The sequence below is a fragment of the Somniosus microcephalus genome, chromosome 5 (assembly GCF_052327205.1).
Source record: "Somniosus microcephalus isolate GS21.2 chromosome 5, FLI_Smic_1.0, whole genome shotgun sequence".
Taxonomy (NCBI): Eukaryota; Metazoa; Chordata; class Chondrichthyes; order Squaliformes; family Somniosidae; genus Somniosus; species Somniosus microcephalus.
Genome location: NC_140991.1, coordinates 76,587,663 through 76,614,220, shown reverse-complemented (window position 1 = coordinate 76,614,220; position 26,558 = coordinate 76,587,663). Strand labels below are relative to the sequence as shown.

General features: G+C 44.5%; 1 protein-coding gene across 7 annotated transcripts in view; it reads left to right on the top strand.

Annotated features, from left to right (window-relative positions):
• Positions 1 to 26,558, top strand: part of LOC147117127 (voltage-dependent L-type calcium channel subunit beta-2-like) — a 269,572-nt gene that overhangs the window by 214,344 nt on the left and 28,670 nt on the right. For 5 of the 7 annotated variants that reach the window (XM_085987840.1, XM_085987838.1, XM_085987841.1 and 2 more), the window contains exons 6-9: positions 1,452 to 1,585; positions 18,403 to 18,483; positions 20,897 to 20,955; positions 22,981 to 23,090. In XM_085987840.1, coding sequence (XP_085843966.1) covers positions 1,452 to 1,585; positions 18,403 to 18,483; positions 20,897 to 20,955; positions 22,981 to 23,090 — 384 coding nt within the window. Of the gene's footprint in view, positions 1 to 1,451; positions 1,586 to 1,731; positions 1,752 to 18,402; positions 18,484 to 20,896; positions 20,956 to 22,980; positions 23,091 to 26,558 lie in introns of all 7 variants that reach the window. The other 2 variants (XM_085987843.1, XM_085987844.1) reach the window with 1 other exon arrangement.

The following is a 26,558-nucleotide window of genomic DNA, read 5'->3' as shown; positions in this document are numbered from 1 at the left end:
TCGAGCATTGCTAGGTGTAGGATTACTGCATATGATGAAACTGAATAATTTGTATGGTAAGTTTGATGTTTGCAACCCGAAGCGGAAATGTGAGCTGTGTGTCGTAAGGACAGTTCACCTTCGGGTTGGGTAATTGGATGCACTGATGTACAAGTGCTTGGCTTGACTTTGTTTCCTGAAGATTAAATTGCAACTGAATATGGTAATAAGAACTAGTTCTTCAGGTGGGTGTGAGCAGATAGAATTGGAACAGAATTAGATTAGATTCTCATTAAACTCCTCCCACTACTTCATCATTATAATATTTTTGCTTGCATTTTTCTTTGTTGTAATTAAATGTAAATTTGGTGGGTCTTTTTCTAGTCATGGTCTATTGACTGAATATTTCTTCCCCTTATTTTGATATTTTTTCTCATTTGTTTGATCTTCTATGCCACACTGGTCCACAGTCGGTCAGTAGTGCAGGCTGGCGTCTTCTGCCTCTGCCATCACTGTTTTGTAACCAGCTACTGGAGGATGCATGAAATGATGCTTGTGAAATTGCCCTAAAATGTTGCATCCTGCCTCCCCAGGAAGCCTGGCGTAGCTTAAGACCCTGCCTATTAGAGAACCATGATCACACCGCCTGGCAGTACTCACTGTCCCAGCTTACACGTGAAGGGAAACTGAAGGAGCGCAGTTACTTACTGCATGAATTGAGGCCTCGAGAGAAGGGAAACAGAAGAGCATAGTAACAAGCCAAATAAATTGGAAAAGAATTGAATGAATAAATTTACAGATTAATGTAATTATTTTTATTATATAAAATATATGTAAAATATAATTAGATAGTGGGAGTCTGCCTCAGGCCTGTATTTTCTGCTTGAATTATTGGTAATGGGAGATTTGTAAGTTGGTAGATGAGGTACGGTAGTCGGTCACCACCTAAACACCCTTGGGAAAACCAGTGGCCAAGTGCTGGAGCAAAATGTTTCTGGAGACTGAACGATCTGTACTCTCGGTATCTGACACTGATGGGGTAAAGGCATTGGGTGGTAATGAAAGTCTCTCACTTGAACCATGTCACTGTCAACAAATCTGCCAATAGAGTTTCAATTTGATGGCCGCAAGTGAACACTGAAGTGAGTTTGCTATTGTAGTGATTAAAGTGAAAGTGAACAATGTTCTTTCATCAGAGAATTTATTTACTTTTTTGGGGGGGGGGGGGCAGTTAAAAGTTCTCTGGTATTTAAGGCATATTTTAATGAGCCACATTTTTCTGTTTGTCTTTGTTTATATTTGGCATACATAAATATGTTGTCTTTGTGTTCGTTTTTTACAGTTTGTACATTGTTACATTTTGCTTTATATTTGCCGCTGTACATTTATTTTTTGGATTATTCCCATTCATTCAACTCCTGTTTTCCTTCCTTCCCCTCTACCTGATACCCTGGACCTATCTGCCTATGTAGCTATTGATTTAGATGCCAGTGGCTTAGATGCAGAAGACAATGATTCCCCAGCAAACCACCGCTCCCCTATAACCAGTGTAAACAGTGTAACGTCTCCCCAGTCTAAAGAGAAAAGAATGCCCTTCTTTAAGAAGGTAACCGTTCTTCCTAAGCTCCAGTCTGTCGCACGTGCTAACCAGCAGTATATCACTCAACAAGTCTTGTATTTGTTTGCGTCCTGTGAAAAGTCAATAACATGCATGCTCTGTTATTCTTTGTTTTTTCTTCAATGCTTCTATAGCTAAACAGAAGCAGAAATCGGTAAGTCTATATTATATGTTGGTCCTGCCAATTGCATAATTAGCATGGAAATCGTCAACTCAGTCAGTATGAACAAGTTTCTTTCTTGATAAAGGAGTATAACGATAGAACCGTATCATTGTGATATATGAATTTGATTTGTGGTCATTCAGATTCGATCCGCTCTAAAGCATGCGCAAGGGGCTATATATATATATAAACTTTCAAGAAGAATGCTAATTATGCCTCTGGGACATTCCCTGCTACCTAGCAACTGGGCAACAGGACTATTAGTATTGTATTGGCATGTTCAGTAGTTTGTATAAACTTTGCATTAATTTGAGAAAAAGAAAAACAATCTTTATTTTATGGTTGTGTTTAAGTTCTGTCGTGTTGGTGCTTGTGTTTCAGCTTTGCTGTTTTGCATGCTATGTTATTTTAAGATATAATCTGTGAACTGAGTCATTTGCTGGTTAATGGTTTGATGGTCATGTACATTTGGATATTTTGTACCTATTTGGAAATGAATCTAACACAAAAGTGGTTGTCAGCCAGTGGGGGAGAGTCAAAGAAAATAAATGACTTTGTGGATAAAATGAAAAACAAAACTGCAAATGCTGGAAATCTGAAATAAAAGGAGAAAATGCATAGCCCGCACAAGAAGTCTATCGGCATCTGAAAAAAAAGATGTGTTGATGTTTTGGATACAGACCATTAAGTGGTTATTATGTATATGTTTCTCTTGCAACCAATTTGCTTAATTGCACTGCCAATCCCCACTGCAAAAGTCTGCTTTTGTTGTGCCATTACATATAGTAATGAATTATTTGCTTACATCATTAAACTGGATCTATTTGTAACTGTGACTCAAATAAATAATGTTTGTAATGTCTTATATTGCATTCTATAAATATTAGCAAATTATATATTTTTAATCAACTCGGGTTTGACAAACAAATGTTCATAAAAAGAAAACAATAGCCACTTTATTTGAGGTATCTGTTTTTCACAAACAATGGGGCCAGATTTTGCTGTCAAGATAATGGCGAGGCTAATGGCGCTCGCTGTTATTTATGTGTAAATGGTACAGCAATTTCGGGTGAGGAGCAAATGCGTGTTTAAATGGCAATATCCAAAAGTTGCTGCTCTAGTTGCGCTGCTCTGCCATTCGCTTCGCGAAAACACCATTTCCCTCTCTGCCTCACCATTGACATGCATTGAATAGTGTGAAGTTGCTGTATTTGTGCGGTAGATATGGACTAAACTCTCCATAGAAAGTTCAGTCTTGTCATTTCAAGTGCACGTACCCTTTTTACGATGTGATAATTGTTAATGTCTGCCAATCAACCTCTCTGGCACTGAAAATTAACTATTACAAGTGTGGCATTTCATTCCTTCAGGTATTAATTGTTGGAGATTTTAAAAGTGTCAAGTTTAATTTTAATTTTTTAACTTTTCCTATCGGTGTCTTTTTTTCTCTTTTTTTAATCCAGTCTTTCTTTCCCTCTTTATTTCTCTTTCTGTACCTGATTTCACATTGAATTCACCCTCTCTAATTTACACTTCCTTCTTCCTCCTTCCGCTGTTTATTTCTGAATCCTTCAGTCTCATTGGTTAAGGAGATACCCTGTTGGTTGCCCTGTTCACTCAGGTCCCAGATGCCCGGTTTCCCTCGCTCTGCCATTATCAGCTCGTACTTTCAGCAACTTAATGGGTAAAAATGCTTTGAGCTGAAGGGTGCAGGGGCAAGCCTAACTAACGGCAGACACTGTTAGATTCCCTGTTACAGCAAAATCTGGCCAACGATCTTTTCAGTATGAAAAAATCATGGTAGGTACACTGAACTTTGTATGTTTATAGTTATAATAATTAGAGATACTGATCTAGCTCCACTAGCCATGTTGACTACATTTTAGGGTCTTGGCAGGCACTTGCAGACAGAATTAACAACTAAAAGACTTTTTCTTTACCTAAAATGAGGAACAGTTGTTACTACGTGCTAAATTTACAGCAGATTACAGGTGTCTTTGCCTGAATAATTTTACTTCAGAGTACTGTTATCCCAAATTTATTCAGTAACTCCTGGATGTAAATTACAAAAAAGGGATAATAAATATGTTTATGAAATGTTAAAATGGTCTAGAGAGAGAAGACCTTTATTAGCAGCTGAGGAAGATTGTTTACTAACTATCCTTATGCACAGGAAGAGCTGACTAAATGGAAGTACCTGCTCTCTTTTTTATCTTCAACTAGCAAGGTGTTTGCCATTTTGTGTGATGGATACATTGTTGGGTACGGTTTTCTAGAAGAAAACTGCCTGCACCATGCCAGAATTGATGACACACAGCCCAAAAAAAAATCTCTTACCAACTACACAGAAGGCATTTGAAGTTTGTGGAGAAGGAAACACGACTATGGGACCATCTTGGTCACCTCCGTTTTCTGCGTGAACCACGCCACTTGATAGAGGCACCAGCCCAGACTCGAGCATCAGTGAATTTAAGGAGCTAACACCGGATGAGGAAGGGTGGTAGCTGAAGAAAGGTTTGGTGTTGCTGTGTGGAGTTACAGCATCCTTTTGAGCCCTGCCAAGTTGTTTTGTGATTCAACGGCCTAGAAATTCAGTTGGTAGCGCCGGCGCTGAGCGCCTAAAGAGACCTAGAATTGGGGCGATACCCTATGTTGGGGCGGTCGCTATGAAAATAGCGACAACTCAGATATTGACTATACATTTTGCGCCTGCGCTAAGTGTTTGCGCGCGCCCGCGAGCGCAAGCAGATCATGACGTCATTTCAGTGTGCAATGCCTTCTAGGAGCGCCTGAGCGCATATTGGGTGGCGCCCGGAGCCTTAACGCCCAGCGCTATTAGTGACAGTTCGAGGGAGGGCTAGCAGGCCCTTCTCGGAGTAGGGGGGCGCTATTTAAAGGGGACAGCTCTAGTGCAGAATCCTCAGCCACTTGGCCTGCTCATTGCGATCGCTGCTGGATAGAGTTGGCGAGCTACTGTGGAGCGGAGTTTTGGGAATTTAGCTTTACAGTACTTGGGACCTTCAAACCTGTCCGAAGCACTTGCAGCACTACACCTAAAAGCCTTTTGACCAACTGGCATCTGAATGGGAGCTTCTTTGTAGGGTGACGGCCTCATCGCCCAACACTGTGAAGGGGCAGAGAGACGGCGGGCGAGGGGGCCGGGATTGGCCAGAAGGAGGAGGGGCAATGGAGGTCGGCCAATCCGACGGGATGCTGCGAGGGTCTTTAGGCAGCAGGTGACAAGCCTTGACATGTCGGAGGAGCAGTGTTTGCGAAGTCTCCGATTCTGGAGGGACATTGTTACTGATCTGTGCCACCTGCTTGGTCAGGATCTGCAGCCGCGTGAACGGTGCAGAACCTCTCTGTCCGTGATCGCTAAATTGACTGATGGCCTCAATTTTTATGCCAACGGATCCTTTCAGTCAGCCATTGGGGACATTGCGACTGTCGCTCAGGTTGCAGTCCACTGTTGCATCCGGCAAGTTACAGATGCCCTTTATAGGCGAAGGCGTCAATTCATGACCTTGCCTCTGACCCTGCACAAGCAGGCGGAGCGCGCGCAGGGTATCTCTTCTATTGCGGACTTCCCCATGGTGCAGGGGGCGACTGACAGCACACACGTGGCTTTGAGGGTGCCATGCCATCATCCTTAGGACTTCCGCAACCGCAAGGGGCTCCACTCCCTCAACATGCAGCTGGTCTGTGACCACCGCCAAATCATCATGGCAGTCACCGCGCATTTCCCAGGGTGCAGCCACGATGCCTTTATCCTGCGGTTGACCTCAGTTTGTAACCTTTTTGAGGGGCTGGCTCGAAGACGAGGCTGGCTTACTGGGGACAAGGGCTATCCTCTCTGGCCATGGCTGATGACAACACTCCGTGTGGCCGACACCCCAGCAGAAGAGCTGATCAGCAGCGGCCATCAGGCGACCAGGCACAGTAAACAGCACACTATTGGTGTTCTCAAAAAGCGTTTCCGATGTCTGGAACATTCGGGGGGATCCCTGCAGTACTCGCCGCAGCAAGTGGGACACATCGTCGTCGTCTGCTGCATGCGCCACAACTTGGCGAATCGACGCACCCAGCCAATTCCAGCTGTCCCTCAACGACCAGCAGAGCAGGCTGAGGAGGAGGATGAGGAGGAGGAGGAAGAGCAGGCGGAGGAGGATGAGGAGGAGGAAGAGCGGGCGGAGGAGGAGGATGAGGAGGTGGAGGAGGAAGAGCAGGAGGAGGAGGAGGAGGAAGATGGAAGGGCTGCTGAAAGTGGAAGGGCCATACGTCAGAGGCTCATCAGGACTCGTTTCGAGACCCCTGTGGCAGAATGATGAGAGTCTTAACTCATGCGCACTTTGGATGTTTGACGGCCTCTGAATGCCAGCATCACTGAAAGTAGTCACGTGCACCATGCCACATTGAAACTTCTGTTTATTGGCACAAAAGTCTTTCATTACAGCAAAACAACGTAATGTCAACAGAAACCATAAGTTACTAAATAACTGTGAACTCTTCGGCAAAGCCGCAAAACTCAACAAACCTTCTGCAAATATAACAACAGGTGAGGGTGTCCTTGAATTTAGACAAAGAAACGTCTCAGCACCTCCCTCTACAACTGGCCCCTTGAGGGAGAACGACTTCTCTTTCGCGCCCGGCCCCTTTCCTCCCTGCTGCTCCTACGTAATTGGACCCCAGTGGCGGGCTCAAGGCTGGGGGATGCCTGCTCACTGTGTGGAAGCGCAGAAGCCCCTGAGGTACGGCCTGGCCGACCTCTGGGCTTGGAGGGTGCGGACGCAGGATGCTTGATGTGACCATGGCTGGAAGCAGTGTGCCCTGCAGGTGGTGGCAGCTGCAATGCAGACGTCCCAGCGCTGGCATGTACAATGGTCTCCTGCCGAGAGAGGACACCTGCACCATGGTCGGATGACACACTGGCTATCTGAGGGGAGCGGCTTGGCTCATCCGCCACAATCGCATGCTCCACTGATTCCTGGCCTTGTATGGGACTGGAAGGGCCCGGGGTGATCCTAACTGATGCAGAGAGGGTGGCTGCAGTGAGGGATCGCGTTGCCTCAATCTGGGTGTGGAGGAGCCCAGCAAGTGACTGCGTGGCAACAGTGAGGACCTGTGTGCCAGGTGCCAGTGCTTCGGAGAAGGCCTGGACAGTTCTTCCCATTGCTTCGGACAAGGCAGGTGCCGACCGCTCCACTGCCTCGGACAAGCCCTGGACAGACCTTTCCAGGGATTGTCCGAAGCCCTGAACAGTCCTTTCCATAGCCGACTCAAAGCCGTGGACAGTCCTCTCCATTGTTGGGCTGAAGCCCTGGATAGTCCTGTCCATTGTTTCCCTGAAGACCTGGATAGACCTGTCCATTGTTTCCCCGAAGACCTGGAGAGTCCTCTCCATTGTTGCCCCAAAGCCCTGGAGAGCCCTCTCCATTGTTGCCCCGAAGTCCAACATACTCTTAGCCAATGAATCTATTGACTCAGGCATCTTCTCCACTGCAGCCATCAGCTCCGTGTGTCTGACCCGGGCCTGTTTGCTCATTTCAGCCAGGCGACGCACCTCATCTGCACTCTGTGCAGCAGTCATGACTACCTGCCTTGCCCTCCGGGGAGACGGTGGCCGAACTTGCCTATCCCCCTTGCGTTGCTGCATGCCGCTTGGTCCGGCAACTGGTTCATCCTCAGAGCCCCCCCCCACTCCCCTCCAGGGGATTACTATCCCCAGTCTGTAGATGTGTCCGCTCCCCGGATTCTGCAACGGCTGGTCCGGAGTCCTCCTGCTCCTCGCCTCCGGTGGCACTGGCACTGGCAGCTTCAGTGCGTTGAGCCCGAGTTGGTGCTGATTCATCTGAAAGTAGGGAGGTGGAAGAGTGACTTTAGCAAAAGGACAGGTTTGCTGAAAGGCATGGCTCTGACATGGCTGCACACTGAGGATGCATGCTGGCGGGGGGACCAAGTGGAAGGCAACAGGTGAAAAAGGTGAGAGTCTTACCCTCGCTGTCGGAAATGGGGTCGGCAGATGCAGTGGTCACAGGACCAGACAGACGTCCTCCAAGAATCTGGTGCACTCTTTCCTCCAGATCCGTGAGAGTGACCACTTGTGGAGGTCCGCCACCGGTTCGATGCTGCTCCTTTCGGATCGTCGCCAGCTTGGACTGCAGGGGAAAGAAGGGGAAGCTCTGTTACATGATGCCTTGAGAGATAATCTCATGCCCCCCATGGTGCAAGAGCCCTTACATGAGGCCTTGAGACATCTGTCCATGTGTGTGGCCAGAAAGGGCCATGGGTGCTTGCTGGCAGATGGCCATTGGGGCATCATTGCAACAGGGTGCCCGAAGTCAGCTGCAGATGGAGGGAATCATAAGTTTGGTAAACCATCAGTCACCCTAACGATCCGTGTGAGGTCGTTGAATTTCTTCCTGCACTGAACAGGGGTCCTGGTCGCCATGCTGCTGGAGTTGACCCTCACAGCAACCTCCCTCCAAGATCGTCGGTAAGCCTTCTGATTCGGCCTCTTGCCATTGTCTGGATACAGGACATCTCGACGGCGCTCAACTGCAGCCACCAACTGGTCCAGAGCCTCAGTGCTGAAGCGCTCTGCTCTCTGTCTAACCTTCTCCATGCTCAACAAGTTTCTAACGCCAGAGAAGGGCGAGCGCCGATTCTGAGGCCTACAGGGCGTTGGGTGTTGAAGCTCAGGCTGACTGACCCACCCCTTTAAGAGCCGGCCGGCGCCTGGAAGTCTTGTGGTTTCCCGTAATTGAGATCACCTGCGCTGCGCCCGTCCGCGTCGATATTGAGTAGCGCCTGAACTTTTGCGCCTTAGGAGCACTGTGCAACGGCTGAATTAGCGCCTCAATCCCCTTTGGGGGCGATGCAACCCAATATCTCGCCAGGCAGCGATAAGTTTCGTCTGGCTATAAACTTAGCGCACCGCCAGTTCTAGCGCCTCAAGCGGGGCTATACCCAATTTCTAGGCCAACCTCACCAGGCCACAGGTGAAATAGAGAGTCCATCACAAGCATGAACTGCAACAAGTCACTTGGCTCATTAGAGCTGCAGATTCTGCAACCCAGTGTCAGCAGCAAAAGTCTGTTCTGCAGACTGCCCTTGAGAAGCAACATCAGTGCCAGCTGCAGTGGCGACCTCCGGTGTGAATACAGTGAGCACAGTTGGAGCATCTCTCAGGAATATTCCTGCTGTTGATATCAGTGTGTTGAGTTTCACAAACCATCAAGGAACAATTCTGAGTTCAACAGTCTGTGCTTGTAAAGATCAGTGGCTGCAGCTAGGACTTTGTCCTCCATTGTGGCAAGTGTGCAGAAGCTCAGCTACAAGAAGGTTGCTGTCAAGTCACTGCAAACCTCTTGGCAAGATCTGCTTCTGGCCAAATAATTGGAAAGTATGGCAATCCCAAAGCATGCAGGACCTTGTAGCTGCAATAGGACAGGCTGTTCCTGGCACAGAGGTAGGACTACCCAAGTCTGTAATACATGGAGGTAGGCAGCCAGCAGATCTGTAAGCTGGTTCTCAGAAGACCTGTTGGAAATTATCCACCCCTACTTCCATGAAATGTTCGAGATTGCCATAAACTCTATAAACAATGGACACAGGCTCAAGCCTAGTAGAGGGAAGGTGCACACTGAGGATGGTGAATGTAGGAGCTACAAATGGACTGCAGAGCCTTTCCTGATCTTGTACTTTGCTATGTTCCAATAGGCCAGCATTTAGGAGTTGAGAAAGAACGTGGTGCGCCAGTACACATAGCATAAGGAAACAGCACAGTGATTCATCACGTTAAAAGCATTGCACTGATAAATGCCAATGTTGAACTTTGTACAACATTTTGAAGTTTGTTAATCGCTAACCTTTTATGTGTGGCTGGGAATTTCTCCTCATCCTAGTTCAGGAGCCTACCATGCTGTAGCTCTTCAGTAAGCATGCACGTGCCTCCTTCAGTGATAATTCTGCACAGTTAGCCAATGTTCTGCAATTATTCTGCCAAATTATTTTGATTCATTCTGCAATGTGTCACCAAAGCTACCCAAATACTGCAAACATTTTAGGAGACCAAAAATACATTCTATTATATTTCCATGCCATAAACATTAGCCGTGTAGACCGTTTCTTGTGGGGATTTCACGGCATTGTCATCAGCCATGTTTGAAGCAGCTAATCCATATCTCAACATTGCATTCCCCATCAACCAGTTCGGGAGTCCTTGATAAACTCCCCAGAAAGTAAGCTTTAACTTGCATAATTTTTGCCTGTGGTCACATAGCATCTGAGCTTTGATGGAACAAATGCTACTGACCCTATAAAGGCCCCTTTCTGCTCATAAAGAGGAGGGTAGTGCCTAGAGGTTCACAAATGGTGATCAGTACAAGCAATGGCACATGACTGGTAAAATTGGGACTGCCCCTCCAGCTGGTGCTGCATATTGCTGTTGAACCTGATGGATGTCGTGCTGAACTGTATACTTTGTTGATCCTACAAATGTTGATATCTGGAAGGACAAAGTGGTGATGAAGTTATGCGATTGCCATTTTCACTTATTTATGGATACAGATCCTTGGTTTCAGATCTGGTTCTTGGAGCTAATCCGTACCTGAAAATGTATCTCTGTTGAGGCACATTCTCCTTACAGACTGTTCCTTGCTGAAGTCCAGATAAGTAACATGTACACATGCTATGGTCCCAGATTTCCATGGGCTTTCCAATGCACTCTCACTGCAAATCAGTGGGAGATGCAGGAATTAGGCTGGTATCTGGATACACAAGATCCCAGCCTTCTCTGCCAGTTTCCCCATGGGCCTTGTTTGAGGTGGAACCTCCACCCAACCTAAGCAAGGTAACGTGTGCCAGAGCAGAGTGGGCTTCCAGGCCAGGAGTTGCTTCTTTCCTGATCTCAGATCTGCAGGCAGCCAAGTGGCCAATACGGAGTAAGAAAAGGAATACTCCCTGCCTCTCAACAGACAGAAATGGGGTCTAGGCCAGGGACTTGGACAAATTTTCAGACAATTTTTTTTTTTGGCCCCTTATATAGGGACTAATGCGGGTCTGCCTTTGCTTTCTTCCAGGCTGGTGCTGCTGGCGGGATGATGAGCAGCTGGCCAGTGCCGTAGTTGCTGCCCTCTTCTGGCCAATGCCTGACATTGATATTCTAATGAGGAAACCTCTGCCACTGACCCCACCGGACTTTCGGGGGGGTTCAGGTAGCAGGCCAGTCCTGGGACTTATGCTGGAATCAAAGATGCAATGGTCCCTACATCAGATAATACAGAATTCACTTCCTTTGTCAGCTGTGGCTCAGTTGGTAGCACCCTTGCCTCCTGAATCAGATGGTTGTGGGTCCAAGTCCCACACCAGAGACTTGAGTGCAAAAATCTAGGCTGATGATCCAGTGCAGTACTGAGGAAGTGCTGCACTGTCAGAGGTGCCATCTTTCAGATGAGACGTTAAACCTAGGCCCTGTCTGCTCTCTTCGGTGGATGTAAAAAAAAATCCTACGCCACTATTTCGAACAAGAGCAGGGGAGTTCTCACCGGTGCCCCAGCCAATATTTAATCCTCAAGTAACGTCACTAAAAAACTGATTATCTGGTCATTATCACATTGCTGTTTGTGGGAGCTTGCTGTGCATAAATTGGCTGCTGTGATTCCTACATTACAACAGTAACTACACGTTAAAATGCACTTCATTGGCTGTAAAACACTTTGGGACGTCCAGTGGCCTTGAAAGGAAATAGTCCGGTACAGTCGAGGTACATTCCCACTAGGGGGAAAGGTAGGGCAACTAATGTCAGAGCTTCCTGGATGACTAAAGAGATGGAGTAAGATGAAGCAGAAAAAGAGCACGTATGACAGATGTCAGGTCAAAGAAACATAGAAGATAGGAGCAGGAGTAGGCCATTCGGCCCCTCGAGCCTGCTCCGCCATTCAATGAGATCATGGCTGATCATCCAAACTCAGTGCCACGGCCCTGCCTTCTCCCCATATCCCTTGATCCCTTTAGCCTTAAGAAATATATCTAACTCCTTCTTAGAACATAAGAACATAAGAAATAGGAGCAGGAGTAGGCCAATCGGCCCCTCGAGCCTGCTCCGCCATTCAATAAGATCATGGCTGATCTGATCCTAACCGCCAATCCACTATCACAGAACCATCTCCTGAATCTAACAGAATTAGACAGACGAAATAGGAGCAGGATCAGGCTACACGGCCCCTGGGCCCGCTCCGCTACCCACAGGGCCATGTCCGATCCGAACCTAGACTCATGTCCAAATTCCTGCCCGCTCCCCATAACCCTTAATTCCCTTTACTTCTAGGAAACTCTCTATTTCTGTTTTAAATTTATGTAATGATGTAGCTTCTACAGCTTTTTGGGGCAGCATATTCCATGGACCTACCACCCTCTGAGTGAAGTAGTTCCTCCTCATCTCAGTTTTGAAAGAGCAGCCCCTTATTCTAAGACTATGCCCCCTAGTTCTAGTTTCACCCATCATCGGGAGCATCCTCCCCGCATCCACCCGATCCAACCCCTTCACAATCTTATATGTTTCAATAAGATCGCCTCTCATTCTTCTGAACTCCAATGAGTAGAGTCCCAATCTACTCAACCTCTCCTCATATGTCCATACCCTCATCCCCGGGATTAACCGAGTGAACCTTCTTTGTACTGACTCGAGAGCAAGTATGTCCTTTCTTAAGTATGGACACCAAAACTGTATGCAGTATTCCAGGTGCGGTCTCACCAATACCTTGTACAACTGAAGCAATACCTCCCTATTTTTATATTCTATCCCCCTAGCAATGAAAGCCAACATTCCATTGGCCTTCTTAATCACTTGCTGCACCTGCATACTAACCTTTTGAGTTTCGTGCACCAGGACCCCCAGATCCCTTTGTACTTCAGTACTTTCCAGTTTCTTGCCATTAAGATAATAGCTTGCTCTACGATTTTTCCTGCCAAAGTGCATAACCTCACACTTTCCAGTATTGTATTCCATCTGCCAAATCTCTGCCCACTTACTTAGCCTGTCTATGTCCCCTTGCAGGTTTTTTATGTCCTCCTCACTCACTACTTTCCCTCCCATCTTAGTATCATCTGCAAACTTTGATATGTTACACTTGGCCCCCTCCTCCAAATCGTTAATATAGATTGTAAAGAGTTGGGGACCCAGCACTGACCCCTGCGGAACACCACTAGTTACTGATTGCCAGTCTGAGAATGAACCATTTATCCCAACTCTCTGCCTTCTGTTAGATAGCCAATCCTCTATCCATGCCAGAATATTACCCCCAATCCCGTGATTTTTTATCTTAAGCAATAATCTTTTGTGTGGCACCTTGTCAAATGCCTTTTGGAAGTCTAAATACACTACGTCCACTGGTTCCCCTTTATCCACCCTATATGTTACTTCCTCAAAGAACTCCAGCAAATTTGTCAAACATGACTTCCCCTTCATAAAACCATGCTGACTTTGTCCTATTAAATTATGATTATCCAAATGTCCTGTTACTGTCTCCTTAATAATGGACTCCAAAACTTTACCTACCACAGATGTTAGGCTAACCGGTCTATAGTTTCCAGCCTTCTGTCTACTGCCCTTTTTAAATAACGGTGTTACATTAGCAGTTTTCCAGTCTGCCGGGACCTTTGCCGAGTCCAGGGAGTTTTGGAAAATTATTACCAATGCATCCACAATCCCTACCGCCACTTCCCTCAAGACCCTAGGATGTAAGCCATCAAGTCCAGGTGATTTATCCGCCTTGAGTCCCATTATTTTACCGAGTACCACTTCCTTAGTGATTTTGATCGTGTTTAGCTCCTCCCCCCCTTTAGCCCCCTGTTTGTCCAGTGTTGGGATATTCTTAGTGTCTTCTACTGTAAAGACTGATACAAAATATTCATTCAGTGTTTTTGCCATCTCCATATTTCCCACCATTAATTTCCCGGTCTCATCCTCTAAGGCACCAACATTTACTTTAGCCACCCTTTTTCTTTTTATATAACTATAAAAACTCTTACTATCTGTTTTTATATTTTTTGCTAATTTACTTTCATAATCTATCTTCCCTTTCTTAATCAATCTTTTTGTTATTTTTTGCTGTCTTTTAAAGTTTTCCCAATCCTCTATGCTCCCACTAGATTTGGCTACCTTATATGCCCTTGTTTTTAGTCGAATACTATCCTTAGTTTCTTTACATAGCCACGGATGGCTGTCTTTTCTTTTACACCCTTTTCTTCTCAGTGGAATATATATTTTTTGGAAGTTGTAAAATAACTCCTTAAATGTACACCACTGATCATGTATCGTCTTACCCTTTAATCTATTTTCCCAATCCACTCTACTCAATTCCGCTCTCATACCTTCATAGTCTCCTTGAATATATTTAATGAATTGGCCTCAACTGCCTTCTGTGGTAGAGAATTCCACAGGTTCACCACTCTCTGGGTGAAGAAATTCCTCCTCATCTCAGGCCTAAATGGCTTACCCCTTATCCTTAGACTGTGACCCCTGGTTCTGGACTCCCCCGCCATCGGGAACATCCTTCCTGCATCTAGTCTGTGTAGTCCCGTTTGAATTTTATAAGTTTCAATGAGATCCCCTCTCATTCTTCTAAACTCCAGCGAGTATAAGCCCAATCGACCCAATCTCTCCTCATACGTCATTCCTGCCATCCCAGGTATCAGTCTGGTGAATCTTCGCTGCACTCCCTCCATGGCAAGAACATCCTTCCACAGATAAGGCAACCAGAACTGCACACAATACTCAAGGTGTGGTCTCACCAAGGCCCTGTACAACTGCAGCAAGACATCCTTATTCCTGTGCTCGAATCCTCTCGCTACGAAGGCCAAGATACCATTGCCCTTCTTAACCGCCTGCTGCACCTGCATGCTTACCTTCAGCGACTGGTGCACAAGGACACCCAGGTCTCTTTGCACTTCCCCTTCTCCCAATCTATTGCCGTTCAGATAATAATCTGCCTTCCTGTTTTTGCCACCAAAGTGGATAACCTCGCATTTATCCACATTATACTGCATCTGCCATACATCTGCCCAATCACCCAATCTGTCCAAATCATCCTGGAGTTTCTCGGCATCCTCCTCACAGCACACACGCCCACCCAGCTTTGTGTCGTCTGCAAACTTTGAGATATTACAACTAGTCGAGAATACATCTGAGAATCAGGCTAAATATAGAAAATTCAGAGGAGAAGTGAAAAAGGAAATAAGAGGGGCAAAGAGAGGGTATGAGAATAGAATGGCAGCTAACATAAAAGGTAATCCAAAAGTCTTCTATAGGCATATAAATAGTAAACGGGTAGTAAGAGGAGGGGTGGAGCCAATTAGGGAGCAAAAAGGAGACCTACGCATGGAGGCAGAGGGTATGGCTAAGGTACTAAATGAGTACTTTACATCTGTCTTCAAGGAAGACATAGACATAGTGAAGGAGGAGTTAAAGGGGATACTGGATGGGATAAAAATTGATAAAGGCTAAGTACTAGAAAGGCTGGCTGTACTTAAAGTAGATAAATCACCAGGACCGGATGGGATGCATCCTAGGACGCTGAGGGAAGTGAAGGACAGATTTGATGAGATACCTATGCTGCTGAATTCACCGAAAAACTCTATCCTAAAGGAACATCTCCTGCTCTGCTCGCCATTGAAACATTTATGGATTTATCTCCTGCTTTAACACCAGCAAAAGTAATCTAATGTGGAAATAAAATAAATCCTGAGTATATTTGTATATTCTGTGTTACTGCTCCTGAAAAAGTAACTCACCAGCAAAAACATAAGGGTTTACACTGGGGCCTGTGCATTAGAAATATTTACTCCCAAGAGCAAGGTGAGGAGTGTAGGCAAAGACGACCTAATGTTCTGTGAATACTGATGCACAAAGTTGCTGACAGACCAAATTAAACCATTCACTTAGAGTTAAACCTGATTTTTGTTATGGTAATAATTGTAATTATAGAAAACATTTGAGTCCTTGGTTGTTTCCATGTGTAGTTTTAGTTCTGTATTTTATAGTTTGTACTTTTTTTCAGTTGTATTTTTTCTTTAGGCTTCTTGCCCAAGGGCTTCCCATTAATTAAGCTAACCATTGTGTTACTCGGGGCCAGCAGAGTTATATTAGCCAATGCAATTTGTGAATTATAGAGCACTCCATGAAATTAAATGAGAAATAATTTAGTATATGCAATACATTTTCACAGATACAACACATTATTCAATTTTTAAAGCAACTTAGAAGTTTGCAATTTTGTCCTAGTTTTGAAAGGGCTGACTTTTAACTGGGGAAAAAAAACATGGAACAGAGATTCTGTGACCCTGTCTATATTACATTCATGATATCGGCTTGTGTGATTGGCATTCTTGCAGACTGAATTAGCAGTGGTAGCCTTCAGAATTCAGCAGTTAAATGGGGCTCAAAAGTCTGCAATGCCCTGTGTTTATAAGCTGTTTAAATAATTACTTTGTCAGTATGTGTCTCTACCACTCTTGGGGACTAAACACACCGGGGGAGAAATTCGGTTGATAGCGCCACCGATTAACACCTAAAGAGGCCGAGAAGTGGGGCGCTAGCCAATTTCTGGGCGGGCGCAAGGCACCTAGCGCCTCGCCCCATATTGAGCATGCATTTAGCGCCGGCGCTAAATCTTAGCGCCCGCTCATGGGCGCAGGCTGATTATGACGTCATTTGAGTGTGCAACGCCTTTTGGGTGCCCCGGACCGGAAATTCAGTGGCGACCCCCTCCGTAGCGCCTGGCGCTAATAGTGACAGCTTACCTGGGCCTTGCCAAGTCGCTCTCGGGCTGGAGGAGCGTTATTTAAAGGGGACTGGTGTGCTTTAAAAGCGGCAGCCATTTTTGGATCACAACTTCCTCGAGAGCTACAAAGAGTTGCTGAGCTGCACACTGAGAGCCACTTGACCACTGAGCCAGCACAGGCAGACGATCTTCAGCCTTCTGACCATCACCTTGCTGTTGGTGAGCCTTGACAACGGGGAACCTTCCTGTGGGCACTTATTATGGGGGCTGCATTGGAGGGGAACGTCCTGCTGCTGAATCATCTGGAAAGGGCACTGAGATGCAGGGAAAGGGGGGCGGGCATGGCCAGACGGAGGAGGGCCAACAGACGTTGCCACAGCAGACCTTACGCTGGCACGGTTATCCGACAGCAGTTTTCCTACATGAACATGCCGGAGGAGCAGTGTGTCAGAAGGCTGCGATTTAGAAAGGAGGTGGTGACTGAGCTGTGCCAGCTGCTTCAGACAGATCTGCAGCCTCAGATAAGGTGCAGGACATCTCTGGAATGCTTGCTGCCATTCTAAGAACAGGAATGGAACCGGTCTGATACCCCCAAGCCTGTGAAGGGCAAGATGCATGTAAATAGCAGGCATGGCCATTGTAAATGAAGAAAGTGTTTCATTACACAAAATGTGGTTCCTTCAAACATGAGAAAGCTATGGCAACAGAAAGCAAAACTGCCTCTCACACCCGGGAGACTGTCCAAAGCATAAATCACATTCCGACCATCTTCCTTGGCCTTGACTCCACTGCGCCAACCAAAGCATCCAATGCCCCATCAGTGAGGTGTTCCGCCCTCTGCCTCACCCTTTCCATGTCTTGCTAGGCTGGTGCGCCACAGGTAGGCTCCCACCGCTTTGAAGGCCTACAAGGCAGTGAGTGTGTCTGGTGATGCCAATTGACCTGCCCCTTTAAGAGCTGGCCGGCGCCAGTGTGTCTCAGGGAAAGTGATTATTGACAGCACCCTCGCTGCGCCCCGCCGCCGTGAAATTGGGTTGCGCCGCCGGGTTAGCGCCTTAAGAGTAGCGTGCAGCGCCTGATTTAGCGCCGCAATCACCTTTAGAGGCGCTGCAACCCAGTATCGCGCTAGGTGGCGCTAAATTGCGCCTGGCGCTAAACTTTGCGCATCGCCAGGACTAGTGCCCCAAACGCGGCTATACCGAATTTCTAGGCCACCCAGTTCTTGCTTACACCACAACTGTTGTCCTTTAATAAGCAGTGAACATTTGAAATCCCGCAGTGGGTTTTGTTTTATTTGTTCGACACACCAGACTTCATGCAACAGGGTTCCTGTTCTAGGCTGCCAGGCACGAACAAGGCAACCGTTACAGGTGCCGGCACTATTCATCAGCCACCAAAGCAATCCGTGTCATAGCAACATATTACATCAGGAAGGCTTGCCTTTTTTTTTGCTACTGTTGAACATAATGATTGAAAGGAAAATTGCAGCTAAAATACATAAATCTTCATTTTTATATATGTACTAAAAAATGTGTTTGCAATTATCTTTTTAGTTGGAAAGTTAGTTTGGACATTTTCTTTGTCTGATTCAGCTGTTGATTAGGACTGGGGTCCATTTTATATTTACCAATGGGCGCAATAGAAACAATCCAGCAAACACTATTAAACTCATTCAATGCTTCCCAGAACAATTTCTAAGAAATATGAATCTTAATCTGACAACAATTATATATACAGAAAAGATTCCATGACGCAGTATGTGCATAACTGTTACTTATGAATTTGGTGTTGAAAGTGGTGGGGGGGGCAACTTGGAAACTATACTGTTCATGACATTCTAAGAATATGTTTTCTTCACACAGACTGAGCACATCCCTCCCTATGATGTAGTGCCTTCTATGCGACCAGTAGTTTTAGTGGGGCCTTCTTTGAAAGGATATGAGGTAAGTAGATCAAGAATCGTCCATAAGCAGCTTTATTGCCTTCTGTGACATAATCTAGATTTTATAAACAACTTTTTTATAAAAAATTTTTTTTTTAAATTGCTGTAAAAGAAAGCCATAACATTGACTCTTGGGTGGTGGGGGAGGTAAGGAGACAGAGTGCCAAGACATTCGGATTGGGGTGGTGGAGAAGCAGAGTATCACGGCTCAAGCGGGGAGGAGGCGGAATATCTGGATGAGGACAGGGAGGGGCAGAGCATTGGGATGCAAGTAGGTGAAAAGAGGCAGAGCATCAGGACGTGGCAGTATTGGGACACGGGTAAGTGACAGAACATCAGCTGGAGAGATGGCAGCATCAAGTGTAGCCAGCAGAGAGGATAGCATCAGAATGTTGACTCTTGTGAAGAGATCGCACCAGCATCACAATTTGGGCATGTGGGCAGAGAGAACGTCAAGATTGTCCTCTCCATAAAGTTTTCTTAAGCATGTATACACCAGCTGGTGGAATCCCTATGTATATTTGCAAAAACATAAGTGTTCCTACAGTATAGAACAGCAAAATCATTGTTTGACTTTCTGAGACCTATTTTAAGGAAACTACCTACTGCCGATTCTCAATGGGAAATGGGGATTATGGGTTTTATTAAATGAGGAAGATGGTAAACTGGACCCTTGATGCTGCCACTTATCATCTGTTGTGTTTACATTACATCTTATGACTCATGTAGGGCCCTTTCTGTTTACTCTGCCTGTGAGAAGCAAAGCCCTTCAGATGCATGAGATCATGATTCTCAGTCAGAGGAAATGGGACCATGATCTCACCAATGAAACTCTCCAAATGCAGGAGAATTGGCAAAATGAAAAATGGGATTGAAACCTAGGTGTGTGTAATGGCCTGGTTGTACTATGGGTTATGCATCAATGTGATGTGGATTTTAGTTATATCTATACAAAACCAGCTGTACAACTATGGATTGAAGTGAGAGAAATGACGACACACGGACGTTTGGCAGGTGGTAGCCTCGCACTGCCCTAGCGTCACAGTGGCTGCTGTGTAACTGCAACTGTTACAAAACAAACATTAAAAGCCTGGGAACTTTTTAAACTTAATTTTTAACCTTTGCAATGTGGCTCGTGGGTAGAATAAAAATGTAACTAGTATTTAGATACTGATGAGCAGTGCTCTTGCATTCCTATAAGCAAACATGAGAGCTCTACTTGCCTGACTAGAGAGCAGTGCAGGATTGGCTCCACATCACTGTGAGCAGTACCAGGCACTCTAACTGTAGTATTAACAGTGCGTTTATAAGTGCGATGCACATACATACACAAATTGCTTAGGATGAATAGAGCTTGGAGGTGCATTTTTGCATTCACATTGGAATATGGATCCAAACTGTGAATCTTTGGAGAAAAGGAAAAGTGCGTATTATGTGCATTTTATTTGGTTCAGTTTCAGTAAGAGGAACTTTTGTTCACTAGATTTTTTAAAAAGAAATAATAATTGCTTAAACAGTTTCCCATTTTGTTCATTTACACAGATTATCACAAGTCTTCTCAATAGTTTACCAGAATATCAGGGTTCTGACATTTTGAATAGTCCTGCTGTAAAATGCATCTGCAATGTTTCCCATTTATAGGTTTCCAAATAAAGCTGTTGTAGTAGATTCATGTTTATTGACTACATTAAGTTGAAATTGTTTGAATTTTGTGACCAGTTTGGCATATGTAAAGATGTATAAATTAATGCTTTCTGCAGTCCAGCAAAAGGAATAGGGGCTTTTTAAAATAAACGTCTTCAGACATTTCTTTGAGTAGTAAATTTAGGAATAAGCATATTTGCGTTGATTAGAGGGTGGGAATCCTATCTTAGGTTCCCCACACCTAAAAGATGGCATTGAACGAAAAATGCAACTGAATGCTGGAGGGATGGTAGGCCTGATCATTTTCTATTGATTTTAAACATTCCAAATGTGACGATGCAAACATAATCCATGGGTTGGTGACATGTTAGAGCTAGTTTGGACATATGCTAGTGTGACCCAACAGCAGATCGAGGGCAGTGAACCTATGTACTGAATTACTCGAGGTAATGGAGGCAGATAGCATGGAAAATATTACGGGAGAATTGGATCAATAGTTTATGGAGTGGGCAATTGAGAAGATACTGGTTATTAGGATCAACCAGACTGACCTTTCTGGTCCGTACTTTCCTGTGTTCCAGACTCAACATCTAACTGGAACTGCCAAATCCAGGCATCACGCTCCGCTTCCTAGTTAATTTTAAACTCAACAGAATAAAATATGATAAATTCAGTTTTAAATTGTAGGTCAAATATGTGGGTTTCTCTTCCAAGTATTATATTGTTAAAACATGGATTAAACTTGCATTTTATAACATTCCTTTCTTCAGGTGACAGACATGATGCAAAAAGCCTTGTTTGACTTTCTGAAACGCAGATTTGAAGGAAGGTATGTACTGTTCTCTAGGATAGTTGGGAATTGATGAATGTAGTAGAGGCAATGTGTAGACTGAATCCTCAATGCTTTGTCACCATCCATTAATGTGTTTATATTAAAGGGGTTATTCCAAGATCCAGCACTCCTTGTAGGGAGTGGAATCGCCGAAAGTGCGTCAATTTTATTGATCAGATAATAATTGGTTGCAGACAGCCGTGATTTCTTAAGATGCACTCCCTCTGTGCTGGATTTCAGACGCACCCTTTTTAAACTTGTTGACAATAATAGTAAGAAAGATTTTGTATTTGGTAGTTTTAAGCAGGGTGGAGGGCTGTGTGGGAAAATTAGTTGGAGACACAGTCCTGGTTTCTTTGTTATGTTGTGATCATTCATAAAATAACTTGAGTTTGACATTGCAGGTGTTTCTTTCTCTGACTAAGTGATCGTGATTAAATCATGGAATAATAATAATATATAGTTGGGTTGCTGAAGCCTTGGAAAATATTTCATTCTCCTCTTCGTCATTCTCTGAGTCATTCGGTCACATTTTTATTTGGTCTCTCTAACTCGATACTGGGAAGTTGAAAACAGTGAATATCACTGGGCTCAATTAGCTTTCTCCTTGTGTATTGCCAATCCAATCCCATTTACTTCCTGTAACTCAATCAGAAAACCCTTGTGAGTAACAGCTATACACATGTCAATTTTTTTTTAACAGTGGAAGAATATCAAGCGGAATACTGGTTAATGATTACAGAGCATTCAGAATTTCTCCTTTTTGTGCAGTTTATTTTCAACTTTCCATCATGTTTGAGCCTAGATAGGACCAGCCGCATAAATACTGTGGCAACAACAGCCGGTCAGAGGCTAGGTATTCTGTGGCGAGTATCTCACCTCCTGACTCCCCAAAGCCTTTCTACCATCTACAAGGCACAAGTAAGGAGTGTGATGGAATACTCTCCACTTGCCTCCAACAACACTCAAGAAGCTCAATTGGCAACCCATCCACCACCTTAAACATTCACTCACTCCCACCACCGGCGTACCGTGGCTGCAGTGTGTACCATCTACAAGGTGCACTGCAGCAACTCGCCAAAGCTTCTTCGGCAACACCTCCCAAACCCGTGACCTCTACCACTTAGAAGGACAAGGGCAGCAGGTGGTTGGGAACACCACCACCTCCAAGTTCCCCTCCAAGTCACACACCATCCTGACTTGGAAGTATATTGCTGACCCTTCATCATCGCTGGGTCAAAATCCTGGAACTCCCTACCTAACAGCACTGTGGGAGTACTTTCACCACACGGACTGCAGCGGTTCAAGGCGGCGGCTCACCACTACCTTCTCAAGGGCAGCTAGTGATGGGCAATAAATGCTGGCCTTGCCAGTGACGCCCACATCCCATAAACGAATTTTAAAAATAGGTACTGTTGACAGGCTATTCCCCACAGGTATGTTGCTGTGCTCACCTGATGTGTCCAACAGACATGTACACTTTAGTAGGAACCCTGGCTGATTTCACCATTGAGGTTGAAAAGGCTGCCAAAAGTCACCATCTGGGCTTGCACCAAAATGGCCTCTTGGCTGAGGTACCAGGGGGGTAATTGCTGCCCACGGAACTGTACCCAGGCATGATGCATCTTTTGGAAAGGAGGTTAGAAAATGGCAGGAAATTAGAAAAGGAACAGTGAAGAATTGACATTTGTACTGGAGTTAGAGCGTGTTCAGTACAGCCTCAGCATGACTGAAAGCCTCCGAGCATACATTCTGACAAGAAGCCGCACAACTTTCATATGGGTCAGTCTACCTGAATTTTTGATTTAATTTAGTCAGTTAAGTAATACAGAATTTACAGTTAGGAAACTAATTGAATAACTCATTGTTAGGACATCATAAACTGCAGTTTATAAGTACAGTGATGTGCTAGTTGCAATTGTGTCCATATCAGGCTTCTGTTTAATAGAATATTTCGGTTTGAACTATTAAAATTACAATTAAATTTTTTTTTTAAAAATCATCCTTTTCGATTATTCTTAGGATATCAATCACACGGGTCACAGCTGACATCTCCCTTGCCAAACGCTCAGTGTTAAATAATCCCAGTAAGCATGCAATAATTGAACGCTCGAACACCAGATCCAGCTTGGGTAAGTATATTGATCTCGGTGCATATTGTGTCATGTGGTTTTGTTTTATTTTCATCCCTATCCAAAATGGGGAGATCGGGTTAATTTACTTTGGTGTATAGTGGATAAGTTAGGTGAAAATGTACCTGAGCTTGTGTTCATACTGACACGTCAAAAAATTATGGAGTGTGTGCTTTAGAAAGTAAAACGCTTGTGTAAGTCTGTTTGTTACAGTGCCGTCAATTCCTGTTCGCCAAGCTGAACTAGTTATTCTAAAGTCATATTTTCTGATCTGACTGTGAAACATTAGTAATAACTTTATACACAATGCATTGAATAATTTTAGTTCAAATGGAAGATTTTTGGAAATAGTTTTTGCTGTTACTGTTCTACTCATATTTTCTAAAACCTTTTTCTTGCAGTCACTACATACAGTACTGTTCTCATTTAAGGGGCTTGTATTGACCTCATTCCCAGGCCTCTGCCAGTCTGCATCTAGCAGCATGGAGTCTAAGTAAGAAGCACATGGTGACCACACTGACCTGTAGAAAACACCTGGCTTCTGCTAGTTACCCCTGACCTGGCTAAACATAAGAAGTCACAATAATTCAGAGTTACACACACCTGCCTGACACAGTACCTCAGTGCGCTGACTGGGGAGCCACTGTTAGGAGGTATTGAGTAGACTAGGCCTATATTCTCTAGAGTTTAGAAGAATGAGAGGTGATCTCATTGAAACATACAAATTTCTTACAGGGTAGATGCAGGGAGGATGATTCCCCTGGCTGGAGAGTCTAGAACCACAGGTCACAGTCTCAGAATAAGGGGTCGGCCATTTAGGACTGAGATGAGGAGCAATTTCTTCACTCAGAGGGTGGTGAATCTTTGGAATTCTCTACCCCAGAGGGCTGTGGAGGCTCAGTCGTTGAGTATTTTCAAGACAGAGATCGATAGATTTTTGAATTTTAAGAGAATTGAGGGATATCAGGTTGGTGCAGGAAAGTGGAGATGTGGTAGAAGATCAGCCATGATCTTATTAAATGGCGGAGCAGGCTCGAGAGGCCAAATGGCCTACTCCTGCTCCTATTTCTTATGTTCTTATGTTATTTAGGGTGGTTATAAATATCCAGGAAAATTATCTTTTTAATTTCTCCTGAATTCCTGATGATGTGCTCTGTATTCAAAGCGCTGCACACGGAACGCTAAAGACAGAAATGACCCTGTCATGGAAATCACCACGTATCTTGCATTGAAATGCACTCCTAATTATGCCTGCATACATGCTATCATTTGTACTCTGGACAAAAATAAAATCAGAACTCCCAATTGAAATTATTCATTCTCGAATAGTACAATGGAGATGGAATATTTTCGATATTCAACTTCTGGTCATTTAAGAAATTTTCACAACCTTTTTTTTGCTTACTTTTGTGAGGTTAGTGCTGGGCACTTGAACACGTTGTCACTTTTTGGCTCTAGTGTCTGTATTGAGTACTGCCAGGTCAGGTATAGCAGGGACAGCTGCAGATTAAAGCTGTCTCTACTCAGCCCCAACAGTATAACTTAACCCCAGTAGAGCACGCCCTACTGAACGAGTCTGACATTTTCCATTTCTTGCACTAGCCTCACTGTGAAATTTACTGTACTACTTGTGTCTGTGGTATTACTTTATATAAATAATAGATGGTTAGGTGTTTGTGCATTTCCATTGTATATACAGTACCTTCTTTGCTTTATAATGCATTTTCTGTGCTCAGTACAAACCTGATTGTCTTGGCTTTTTTTTTATCCTTTTGCTTTATTAATGCCCTCCCTTTGCAGATGCTTTGGGTATGTATAATGATGGCAAGTTGGCAACAAATTCTTTCAGCTGTTTTTATGTCTGTGCATTTGGTTTTTAGCTGTGCTTTGTTTTCTGGTTTTGAAGAATAGTCATAGTTCAATGAGTTACCCTCCCACGCAGGTTATTTATGTGACAGCTCTACACGTTGATGTGTTTGAAATGTGGTATTTCAGGATTGATCACCTTTGTGTCTCATTGTGTCAGTACTTCAGTGGTACAAGGAGGAGGTCCACCACCACCTCATGGGAATTAGGAATGGGCAATAGACGCAGCCTCGTCAGCGCTGCCTGCATCTTGAGAACAAATAACACTCGTTTGAACACATCTGCTTTTTTGTATTCACTACCAATATACAATAGGGTAGATTTTCCGAATCCTTACCTGACCCACCCCAAGCACAACGGATGGAAAATTGTAGGGAGGGCGCACAAAAGTTTAGATTCACACTCGCTGCAGGGCACATACCTTGCCATGGGCAAGCACACAGAAGGTAAACACGAGGTTATTCAGTTATTTATGACTTGCAGTTCTCCTTCCCTATTTTCTACTGAATTGTATTTGTCTCTGTTATATCACTGTAGGGAAAGACTGAGTGAAGGCTCTCGGGAAGGGTCATCCCATGAAAAAAGGACACTTGCAAATTCTATTTTTTTTAAAATTATAATAACAACCCAATAATGATGCTGTGGGAGACTAGCAAATGAACGCTTAAATTTTTCTGGTATTTTATCAAAGGCACTAAGCCATTTATTATAAATGAGTTAGCTCCTTCTCTGATATAACAGAGAGAAATTTCAGAATAACAACTTAACGTTCGTACACTAGTATCCCACAGTATAACCTCAGATTTTTAAAGTGGCTGTAAGGTCTGGTTCTAATAGTATCCAGCGGACAAAGTAGTGTTCATTCAGCAAAATCGTAATCGGCATTGATTTTGATGTAGAGGAGTGGAGCTATTATTGTCTCAAGGATCTCGGCAGATATGCGCAAAAGTCGCAGGAATTACAGCGTGGCGTAGGAAACTGCATAAGTCACTTTCACAGTTTCCAGGCATTTCTGTGCCATAATGTTGGTGTGCACCATAGATGCATCATTACTATGGTGCAAAAGTTTAGGAAAATCCAGCCCAAGGGTTGTAATGAACAGAAATTGGTAAATGATTAAGTTATGAATGAAGACGCAGGTGTCACTAACTTTTAATTGGGGCTTTTTTCACTTATCTAGCTGCACAAATCTTGAATTTTCATTGTTACTCCCCGCCCCCACCTCCCCCAGTTATCTGAAGGCCTTAGTTGATTTGTTGTTGTTGTTGATGTCAAAGGTGTGAAGCCATTAGCGGCCCAAAGTGGCAGTTCTCTCCTGGCATGCACCAGGGAGCTGCTGAAACTGCAAAAAAATATTCGCAAACAAAGCAACCTTCTCTCATCCCCCCCCCCCCCCCTCCACTCCCCACCAATTATCTGCCAACCAGAATCTGATTATTTTTTTCTTTATAATTTACGAGAAAGGGCAACAAGAAACAAGCTTGTCTTTTCCAGTCTCAGCTCAGGCTTGCAGTCAGCAGTGCTTTTGGCCCAGTGCTTAGGTTTGTTCTTTGGCGGTAAGTAGAAAGAGCACAAGAAGCAGCAGCAGAGCATCTCTTACAC